The sequence below is a fragment of the Bombina bombina genome, chromosome 2, assembly GCF_027579735.1.
Source record: "Bombina bombina isolate aBomBom1 chromosome 2, aBomBom1.pri, whole genome shotgun sequence".
NCBI lineage: Eukaryota > Metazoa > Chordata > Amphibia > Anura > Bombinatoridae > Bombina > Bombina bombina.
In genome coordinates this window covers 805,959,045-805,969,759 of record NC_069500.1, presented here as the reverse complement: position 1 = coordinate 805,969,759, position 10,715 = coordinate 805,959,045, and the positions used below count along the sequence as shown (strand labels likewise).

The 10,715-nt window shown below is 37.8% G+C and overlaps 1 protein-coding gene across 1 annotated transcript in view; it reads right to left on the bottom strand.

Moving 5' to 3' along the window:
- Positions 1-1,001: 1,001 nt before the first annotated feature.
- The window catches only part of HNRNPM (heterogeneous nuclear ribonucleoprotein M), a 31,039-nt gene continuing 21,325 nt past the window's right edge, over positions 1,002-10,715 (bottom strand). The window contains exons 12-16 of the mRNA XM_053703013.1: positions 4,440-4,526; positions 4,017-4,106; positions 3,015-3,706; positions 2,700-2,751; positions 1,002-1,578 (exon numbers count right to left, since the gene is read on the bottom strand). Of these exons, the coding sequence (XP_053558988.1) occupies positions 1,415-1,578; positions 2,700-2,751; positions 3,015-3,706; positions 4,017-4,106; positions 4,440-4,526 (1,085 nt within the window). The 3' untranslated portion in view covers positions 1,002-1,414. The remainder of the gene's footprint in view (positions 1,579-2,699; positions 2,752-3,014; positions 3,707-4,016; positions 4,107-4,439; positions 4,527-10,715) is intronic.

The window sequence follows — 10,715 nt, the reverse complement described above, 5'->3', positions numbered from 1 at the left end:
AGAAAAGATTCTTAAATCAAGAGTTTATTATTTTTAAACACCTCACTTTACCTCTTCCCATCACTAACGAAGGTAAATAGAATGACTGGAGTGGGAGGAGCTATTTAACAGCTCTGCTCTGGTGCTCTTTGCCTCCTCCTGCTGACCAGGAGGTGAATATCCCACAAGGATGAAATCCGTGAACTCATGTCTTTAAAAAGAAAAGAATCTCCCGGTCGGCATTGTCTTAAAGTTTAACCGTTGGGAGTAGTGAAACCACCTGAGCCTAATATCCCCAGCCCTAATATCCCCCCTGTCATAAGTCCTCAAAAGGCTGTCATAAGTCCTCTCTATGTACAGGAGAGTTTAAGTGTCCCTCTTTATTAAAGTTTCCTCTGAAATAAAGTGCCCACTTTTTGAGTTTTTTCCTTATTAGTCCTAGAAATAAAGTCAGCACTTACCTCACCAATCTGCCCAACAGCAAGGCAGCTCACCAGGTTTGAGAGGTCCTCTCCCTAATTTTACTCAGGCTTTCAGAGTTAGGGCAGCATAAACTACACGGGAGGTGCAGTGAGAATTATGTAGCACAAGTTCCCACTGCCCTACTGAAGAGACTGATGTGGACTACGGCTACACCCTAGAACAAAGCTGCACAATCTTGCACTACTTAAAAAATAATATAATCTTGCTTGAAGAATCTTTTACCAACACGTAACTTTACCACTTCCTTGCTCTAACATTGGCAAAGAGAATGACTGGGGTGGGAGAGAAGGGAGGTGATATTTAACAGCTTTGCTGTGGTGCTCTTTCCCGTCTCCTGCTGGGCAGGAGTGCTATTCCCAATAGTAATTAGATGATCCGTGGACTCATCGTGTCATTAGAAAGAAATACATATTAGAATTGAAACCATTCTAGATACTAATGGGTAATGGCAACTGCGTTGGAGTATTCAAAACCTATAATCAAGTGCATTCCAAGATTTACATATTACATTTATAAAAATGATACAAAATACAGAGCAATTTCTTTAATTACAATATTTATTATAAAATTATAGGCAATGTATATGCATAGGAGACAAATTCAGGAATGTTAAGACTGTAGGTAATAACCTAGACTAAATACAAATGGTATGTGGCTGCAGGGACTAAAGCTTGAAGATGTGAACGGCTATTTAAACCTAGATTCTCATAGAAATGACAAATCAAAACTTTGCTGCCTCAACAGCTTGTATTTATTATACAATACATAAAGTGTTACAGAGGTTAACAAAACTACAAAATAAAACGTCCATATTGTCACAGTAAAATGGCATCCTATTCCCCCAAATTAAAAAAAAAACTAAACTATTCAAAAGCCCAAACGTCTCTGGATTTCACAATCTTACAAACAATATAAAATTTTACAAGAAAGTTGCTTCTTCCTACAGAAAAATCTAAGCGTTTCTATCCATCCTAACATCAATCTCTCTTCCACCAAGCATGGTTCCATTCATCATACGACAGGCTCGCTCAGCTACTTCAGGGATCTCAAACTTCACCACACCGCAGCCTTTTGATTTCCCGTTTTCCGATTTTATGTCTGCATATATCACATGGCCTAAATGAAAGAAAACACAATTAAACATTTTACTAAATTAAAATGATTACACTGGGACCTAGATGAGGTTTGTTATTCTGCTCTATCAAGGGGTCGAGGGGACATTAAACACTATATAAAATGTTACAATGAATAGTAGTATTGAGGTTATTCCCTCGTCATTTGTGCAGCCATGTTAAAATCTAGCTTTAACTGCATTCCTGTACTGATTTGCACATGTGTAGGAACTCCTTCAGATACCTGTAGTGGAACCTAGGTTACGAGATTGCAGCACCCATAGAGGGAGCTGCATTAAATATTTAATGTGCCCTTGAGAGGAATAGTGCTACCATTACTAACCTACCCCTTTAAAAATACATTTATCTTGCATCTTAAAATTATTTGCCCTTTGTTATTTTAATTGTGCAGACACCTGTTTTTTTTTTTCTCCAATTAAGGAACACCTAATTATTTAAAGGTACAGGAAACCCCCAATTTTTTCATGACTTGGATAAAAACACTTTTTTTAACAACTTCCCAAATTACTACTATTATCAAAATTGCTTCTTTCTCCAATTTCCTCCCAATTTCCTCCCCTACTACTGGCAGCTAGCAGAACAGATCTAGTTAGCTAATTACAAGACACTAATGTGTGCAGGCAGCAATCGGCTCCCACTATTGTAGGATTTGTGCGTATTCTTTTTCAATGAGGGATATCAAGATTACAAAGCACATTTCAAAATAGAAGTGAATTAAAAAAAAAAAAAAATCAAAAATCTTAAAATTACATGCTCTATCTATTCGAATCATACAAGTTTAATTTTGATTTTCCTGTCCCTTCAAGATTTCATTTATTTAGAATTAAGTCGCCTGAATATGAACAGAAACCTTCATTAGTAGTTATCGTGTAATTGAATTGTTGCCAATATTGTCAAATGACAAGTGTAGAACAAAACTACAATTGCTAAATTACAAAGTAGTATGTCAATACTTTATAGCAGCTTCTTGGAAGAATCAAGGCAGTGTCAGTGCATTAACCAAAAAATGAAAAACATGCAGGTGGTTTACTCAATGGGATGGTGATACATATATCAAGGATACAAAAAGATATATAGCAAATATATAAAGAAGAAGAAACTTACCGCATTCACTAAACTTGTCCTTCAACATTTTCCAGGTACAATCAAAGGAAAGCTAAAGAGAGATCATTAAATATGTTACCATTAATTGATCACCTACAGTAAATCATTGAGGCTACCATAACTTACGTGGTAACCTATAACAAAGCCTATGGATATGTAACAAGCTAGGGACCCCTGCAAGTAAATTACACACCTAAGCAAGCTACTAATATTTTTGAGGCAATAACCCAACTGTACAGATGGTAATATTATGCAACACAGCCACGTAAGTTACCTGAATATATTCATTTTAGGACTGAAAGTTTACAAACTTACATTTCTAACAAATATCTGGCATCCTTTGCGAGGTGCTGTAGCTGGTCGAGACCCGGCCGCCCCTCCGAAAGATCCTCCAAAGTTGCTGCCAAACTTGTTGTGGTCTATGTCCATTGGCCTGTCAAAGCTTGATCCCATTCCCATTCCCATGCCTGAACCCATGCCAATTGATGATCCCATCCTGTCTAAGGAGCTGGAGCCAATACGATCTAACCCAACTCTGTTCATAGGGCTAGCACCAAGGCGATCTACTGCAGGCATCCTGTCCATAATGGGACCCATACGATCAATTCCTGATCCCATTCTATCTAAGGAACTGGAATTTAGGCGGTCAATGCCAACACCCACCCTATCCATACCAGAGCCAATGCGATCTAAGCTTGGTCCCATTCTGTCTAAATTTGGGCCAACTCTATCAACTGATGAGCCCATTCTATCCACATTGTATCCTATGCCAGTGCTCATTCGATCTAAACTGTTAGCCACTATTCTATCAATGCTGGATGAAATTGGGTCCATTCCCAAAGACCCCATTCCTGAACCCATACCAGTACTCAACCTATCTGCACTAGGACCCATACGATCCATAACTAGACCCATTCTATCAATATCTGACCCTACTCTATCGACTCCCCTCCCAATGCCAGAACCCAGCCTGTCAATACCAGAGACTAAGTTACTTGTTCCAGAACCTAGGAGAAAAAAAAATATATAATTTTAATTTTCTATTTATCCTTATATACTTGAACATTAATACTGTTAAATTTACAATCTGGGTTGTTAGAAGAAAAATAATTGAAACCAATTTTTAAAGCGCTATAGCATTTAAATGGAAGATGTGGGAGGGAAACTTCACCTCAAAAGCAAACTCCATGTTCTAACCATTCAATTTCCCTGAGGATTGAGTCATTTATTTCTTTGGCATAATCAGTTTGTGTACAAGTAGTAAGCAGACTGGTAATCCATGTTTTAATCAAGACTAATATTGTTAACCATTCTTACCTATTCCTCTGTCAAGTGAATCACTGTAACCTCTTGATAATGAGCTCAATTCACTTCTATCAAAACTGCCACTTAATCCTCGATCAAGTTCTATGACAAAAGGGGGGGGGGGGGGGGGGGAGTTTACATTCCATAAGTACATTACAGACTAAAGGCATAGCCCTACAAGACCACTAACATGAAACATTGTTTTAAAAACTATCACTATATGAAGTCTAAAATAATTTCACAGATCCGCTTCTAGTCAACTAAAAGGGCTGTATCCTTTACATAAACCAAAATTAGATATAGCCCAGTGTTAGTGTTTGACAGCATAAAACAAAAATAAATAAAAAACAAACAAACTATCAATGATATTGGCAGATCAGAGACAAGTTTGCACACAAACTAAAATACAAAAGGTTTACAAGCCTGCTTTATTACCTCCACTTAGTCTTCCAATGCCCAGGCCTGATCCAAATCTGTTCATGCTGTTTAGACTATTTGCACCAACTGGGGGCCCATCAATTCCTTAAAATAATAAATAAAATTGAAGCTGTGCAAACAGACTTGCTGCACGTACAAACTAACCCACAAAGTATTTTGCAACATTAACAGTGTAATAGAAATATACATTTGTAATTTTGTTTCTAGAAAGAACTGATAGTATATATCTGCAGTTAAAGTGAATGTCAATTTTGATGCTTAAGTGCCCGGTTTTTAAAAATTCAATTAAAAACAGGGGCACTTTAATTCATCACAATTTACATTTCACTCCTGTTGTGAAGAAAAAACTAAAAAAAACAAACAAAAAAAACTTACCTTTTAATCTTCACAGCAACTCCAGCTTCCTCCGGTCGTTGCAAGCCATTTCTGACGTCAGAAATGGATAGGTCATCCTCCAATCACGGCTTCCCCGCGGGGGAATCAGTGTCTGATACAGAGCCATGATTGGAGGAAGCCGGGTTCCTCATTTTAGACCCAGGAAGAGGCTTTGCAAAGGGTGGAGGAAGCTGGTACAGCTGTGAGGATAAGTTAATTTTTTTTCTTAACAGGAGTGAAACGTAAATTGAAGTGCCCCTGTTTTAAATCAAATTTTTAAAAGCTGTGCACTTTAGCATCAAAATTGACATTCACTTTAAGCATTACCTATGTAGGTTGCAACAGTTAGTGGTCAGATTCTTAAACCTTGAACCCAAATTTTCTCTTTCATGATTCAGATAGAGCATGCGATTTTAAGCAACTCTGGGGCTTAAAATAATGATACCAAGAGAATGAAGAAAATTTGAAAATAGGAGTAAATTATAACGTTGCTTAAAAATTGCATGCTCTGAATCACAGAAGAAAAAATTTGTGTTAAGTGTCCCTTTAATGTAGTTCATAATAGAGCGTTCATATTAGCGCTTGCATGTGCAGAGGAAAATACAACTGAGAACCTGCAAGAGCTATGCATGAGTATATTTTCAGCCTGGCACAGTTTGACACCTATGACGATGTCCTCACAAAAAAAAAAAGGAAATTTATGCTTACCTACTAAATTTATTTCTTTTACAATACGACGAGTCCACAGATTTCATCCTTACTTATGGGATATCGCCTCTTGGTCAGCAGGAGGAGGCAAAGAGCACCACAGCAGAGCTGTATATATAGCTCCTCCCTTCACTCCCACTCCAGTCATTCGACCAAAGTTAGGAAGAGAAAGGAAAAGCCAAGGTGCAGAGGTGACTGAAGTTTAATAAAAAGAAAGTACTGTCTTAGAAACAAAAAACAGGGTGGGCCGTGGACTCGTCGTATCGTAAAAGAAATAAATTTATCAGGTAAGCATAAATTTTCTTTTACAAGATACGACGAGTCCACGGATTTCATCCTTACTTATGGGATACAAGACAGGAACCTAAACGGAATGCTGGAAGAACCTGTCTCCCAAGAAAAGCCTCGGGCGAGGCAAAAGTATCAAATTTGGAAAATGTATGAAGAGACAACCAAGTTGCAGCCTTGCAAATCTGTTCAACAGAAGCATCATTTTTAAATGCTCATGAGGAAGCCACAGCCCTAGTGGAATGAGCTGTAATTCGTTCAGGAGGCTGCTGTCCAGCAGTCTAATATGCAAAACGGACGATACTCTTCAGCCAAAAAGAAAGAGGTAGCCGTAGCTTTCTGACCCCTACGTTTCCCAGAAAAAACAACAAATAATGAAGATTGACAAAATTCCTTAGTCGTCTGCAAGCAAAACTTCAGGGCACGGACTACGTCCAAATTATGTAACAGGAACAACAATTTACTGATTAATATTTTGTTAGAAACAACTTTAGGAAGAAAACCAGGTTTGGTACGCAACACTACCTTATCTAAATGAAAAATAAGATAAGGAGAATCGCATTGTAATGCTGAATGCTCAGAAACTCTGCGAGCAGAAATAGCAACCAAATATAATACTTTTCAAGATAACATTAATATCAATGGAATGCATAGGTTCAAAGGTAACCCCTTGAAGAACATTAAGAACTAAATTCAAACTCCAAGGAGGAGCAATTAGTCTAAACACAGGCCTGATTCTAGTCAGGGCCTGACAAAAAGATTGAACATCCGGAACATCTGCCAGACGTTTGTGCAGCAAAATAGATAGAGCAGAAATCTGTCCCTATAAGGAACTTGCTGACAACCCTTTCTCCAATCCTTCTTGGAGAAAAGATACAATCCAAGGAATCCTAATCTTACACCATAAGCAGCCCTTGGATTCGCACCAATAAAGATATTTACGCCATATCTTATGGTAAATCTTTCTAGTAACAGGCTTACGTTCCTGAATCAAAGTATCAATGACCGAATCAGAGAACCCTCGCTTAGATAAAATCAAGCGTTCAATCTCCCAGCAGTCAGCTGCAGAGAAATTAGATTCGGATGAAGGAAGGGTCCCTGAATGAGAAGGTCCTGCCTGAATGGAAGCTTCCACGGTGGCAGAGATGACATGTCCACCAGATCAGCATACCAAGTCCTGCGAGGCCACGCAGGAGCGATGAGGATCACCGAAGCCCTCTCCTGTTTGACTCAAGCAATCACCCGGGGAAGGAGAGCAAATGGGGGGAACACACAAGCTAGGTTGAACGACCAAGGCATCTATCAGTTCGGCCTGAGGATCCCTGGACCCGTATCTCGGAAGCTTTGCATTCTGACGAGACGCCATAAGATCCAGTTCCGGCCTGCCCCATCTGAGAATCAGGTCGGCAAAGACCTCCGGATGGAGTTGCCATTCCCCGGATGAAACTTCTTTCTGCTCAAAAAATCCGCCTCCCAGTTGTCCACTCCTGGTATGTAGATTGCTGACAGATAACAAGAGTGAGCTTCCGCCCACCGAATTATCTTGGATACTTCTGTCATCGCTAAGGAACTCCTTGTTCCTCCCTGATGACTGACGTAAGCCACAGTCGTGATGTTGTGCGACTGGAATCTGATGTATTTGGCCTAAGCCAACTGAGGCCAAGCCTGAAGCGCATTTAATATTGCTCTCAACTCCAGAATATTGATGGGAAGTAGAGACTCCGACCGAGTTCACACACCCTGAGCCTTCAGGGAGTTCCAGACTGCACCCCATCATAATCAGGCTGGCGTCCATTGTCACTATCACCCATGAGGGTCTGCGGAAGCACGTCCCTTGGGACAGATGATCCGGCGTCAACCACCAAAGAAGAGAGTCCCTTGTCTCCTGATCCAGATCTATTTGAGGAGACAAATTTGCATAACCTCCATTCCATTGTCTGAGCATGCTCAGCTGTAGAGGTCTGATATGAAAAAGAGCAAACTGAATGATGTCCATTGCAGCCACCATCAATCCAATTGCCTCCATGCACTGAGCCACTGACGGCCGAGGATTGGACTGAAGGGATCGGCATGTATTTAGAATCTTTAACTTTCTGACTTCTGTCAAAAAGATTTTCATAGATAGAGTCGATTAGAGAACCCAGGAAAGGAACCCTTGTTTGTGGAATTAGTGAACTCTTTTCTAGATTCACCTTCCACCCGTGAGTCCTTAGAAAGGACAGAACAATGTCAGTATGAGACTTCGTCAGCAGATAAGACGCCTGGATCAGAATATCGTCCAGATAAGTTGCCACTGCAATGCCCCGCAATCTGAGAACCGCCAGCAGAGACCCCAGAACCTTTGTGAAAATTCTGGGTGCCGTGGCCATACCGAAAGGAAGGGCCACGAACTGAAAAGGTTTGTCCAGAAAGGCAAACCTTAGTAATCTGTGATGATCTCTGGATAGGAATATGAAGATATGCATCCTTTAAATCCACGGTAGTCATATATTGTCCCTCCTGGATCAATTGAAGAATTGTCCGAATAGTCTCCATCTTGAAGGATGGAACTCTGAGAAACTTGTTTAGACTTGAGATCTAAAATGGGTCGGAACGTTACCTCTTTTTTGGGAACAAAGATTTGAGTACGGGACAAATTACTCCCATGGAGGAGAGGTCTCTTACGCAACATAAGAATGCCTCTCTTTTTATCTGGTCTACAGACAATCGTGAAAGAAAAAACCTTCCTCTGGGGAAGGAATTTTTAAACTCCAACTGATACCCTTGAGACACTATTTCTAGTGTCCAGGGATCCTGAACATCTCTTATCCAAGCCTGGACAAAGAGAGAAAGTCTGCCCCATACTAGATCTGGTCCTGGGCCGCCCCTTCATGCTGTCTTGGTAGCAGCAGCAGGCTTCTTGGGTTGTTTACCCTTGTTCCAAGACTGGCTGGTTCTCCATGTGGGCTTGTCTTGTAAATAATTCTCCTATCACTAACACAGGCAAAGAGAATGACTGGATTGGGAGGGAAGGGAGGATAGAGATATATATAGATATATATATAGATATATATATAGATATATATATATAGATATATATATATAGATATATATATATATAGATATATATATATATAGATATATATATATATATAGATATATATATATAGATATATATATATAGATATATATATATAGATATATATATATATAGATATATATATAGATATATATATATAGATATATATAGAGATAGATATATAGATATATAGATAGATAGATATATAGATAGATAGATATATAGATAGATAGATATATATATAGATAGATATATAGAGATATATATATAGATAGATATATAGAGATATAGATATATATAGAGATATATATATATAGAGATATAGATATATATAGAGATATATATATATATAGAGATATATATATATATAGAGATATATATATATAGAGATATATATATATATAGAGATATATATATATAGAGATATATATATATAGAGATATATATATATATAGAGATATATATATATAGAGATATATATATATAGAGATATATATATATAGAGATATATATATATAGAGATATATATATATAGAGATATATATATATATATAGATATATATATATATATATATATATATATATATATAGATATATATATATATATATATAGATATATATATAGAGATATATATATAGAGATATATATATAGAGATATATATAGAGATATATATAGAGATATATATAGAGATATATAGATATATATATAGATATATATATATATATATATATATATCTGCTGTGGTGCTCTTTGCCGCCTCCTGCTGACCAGGAGGCGATATCCCATAAGCAAGGATGAAATCCGTGGACTCTTATCGTAAAAGAAAACTGAATTGCATTTAAAGGGACAGTCAACTTTAAAATTGTTATTTAAAAAGGCAATCCCTTTATTATCCATTTCCCAATTTTGCACAGTCAACATGGTTATATTAATATACTTCTTACCTCTGATTACCTTGTATCTAAGCCTCTTCCGGCAGCCACCTTGTTGTATCTAAGCCTCTTCCGGCAGCCCCCTTATCACAAGTTATTAGCCAATTAGTGCTGTCCACAACCCACAGGCATGAGCACGTTATCTATATTGCTCACATCAAGCAGCAGTCTTCTGTTGGGAAAAGCTAATAAAAAAGTATGTAATAAGGGGCTGTCTGCAGCGGCTTAGAAACAGGCAGAAATCTAGGTTTAAATGTTATAAGTAATATTACTATAACAATGTTGTCTGTGCCAAGCTGGGGAGTGGCAAGTAAAGGCATTATCTAAGTTTTTAAACAATTTTGTTGTTCACTGTCCCTTTAAATAAAAATTACATACAAGAGAACAAAGCAAATTTTATAAAGTTGTTTAAAATTGCATGCCCTATGTGAATCATACAAGTTTAATTTGGCTAGACTGTCCCTTTAATATGGCAAATTTCACAAAAAGACAATCCTTTTTTTCATAGAATAAAAAAGGCACATTTTTGCTAGAGTGCTTTGAGCATGAAATTGTTGCCAGTAAAAATACCCACCATATCTGAACATACACATTGAGTAACTACAAGTAGGATACTGTAATACAGCAAGTGGAATTGTGGACAGCTTTCAAATCATTTTTATAGTCCAGTTCAATAATGGGCTGTTATATATATTTCAGACCTACTGCCGGAAAGGCGCAGCAAAAAGAGATGGATAGATAGATCCCAAGAGAGCCACAGTGTCAGGGCACTAGAATAGCAAACCTGTAAGAACTGTTGCAACTCATACTTTATCACAATCCTGTGTGTGTGTGTGTTTGGAATGTTTTAAGAAGCTATTCAAACTTTAGCCAGGAAGAGTCAATATGGTTACCATTATGCTATAGCTAC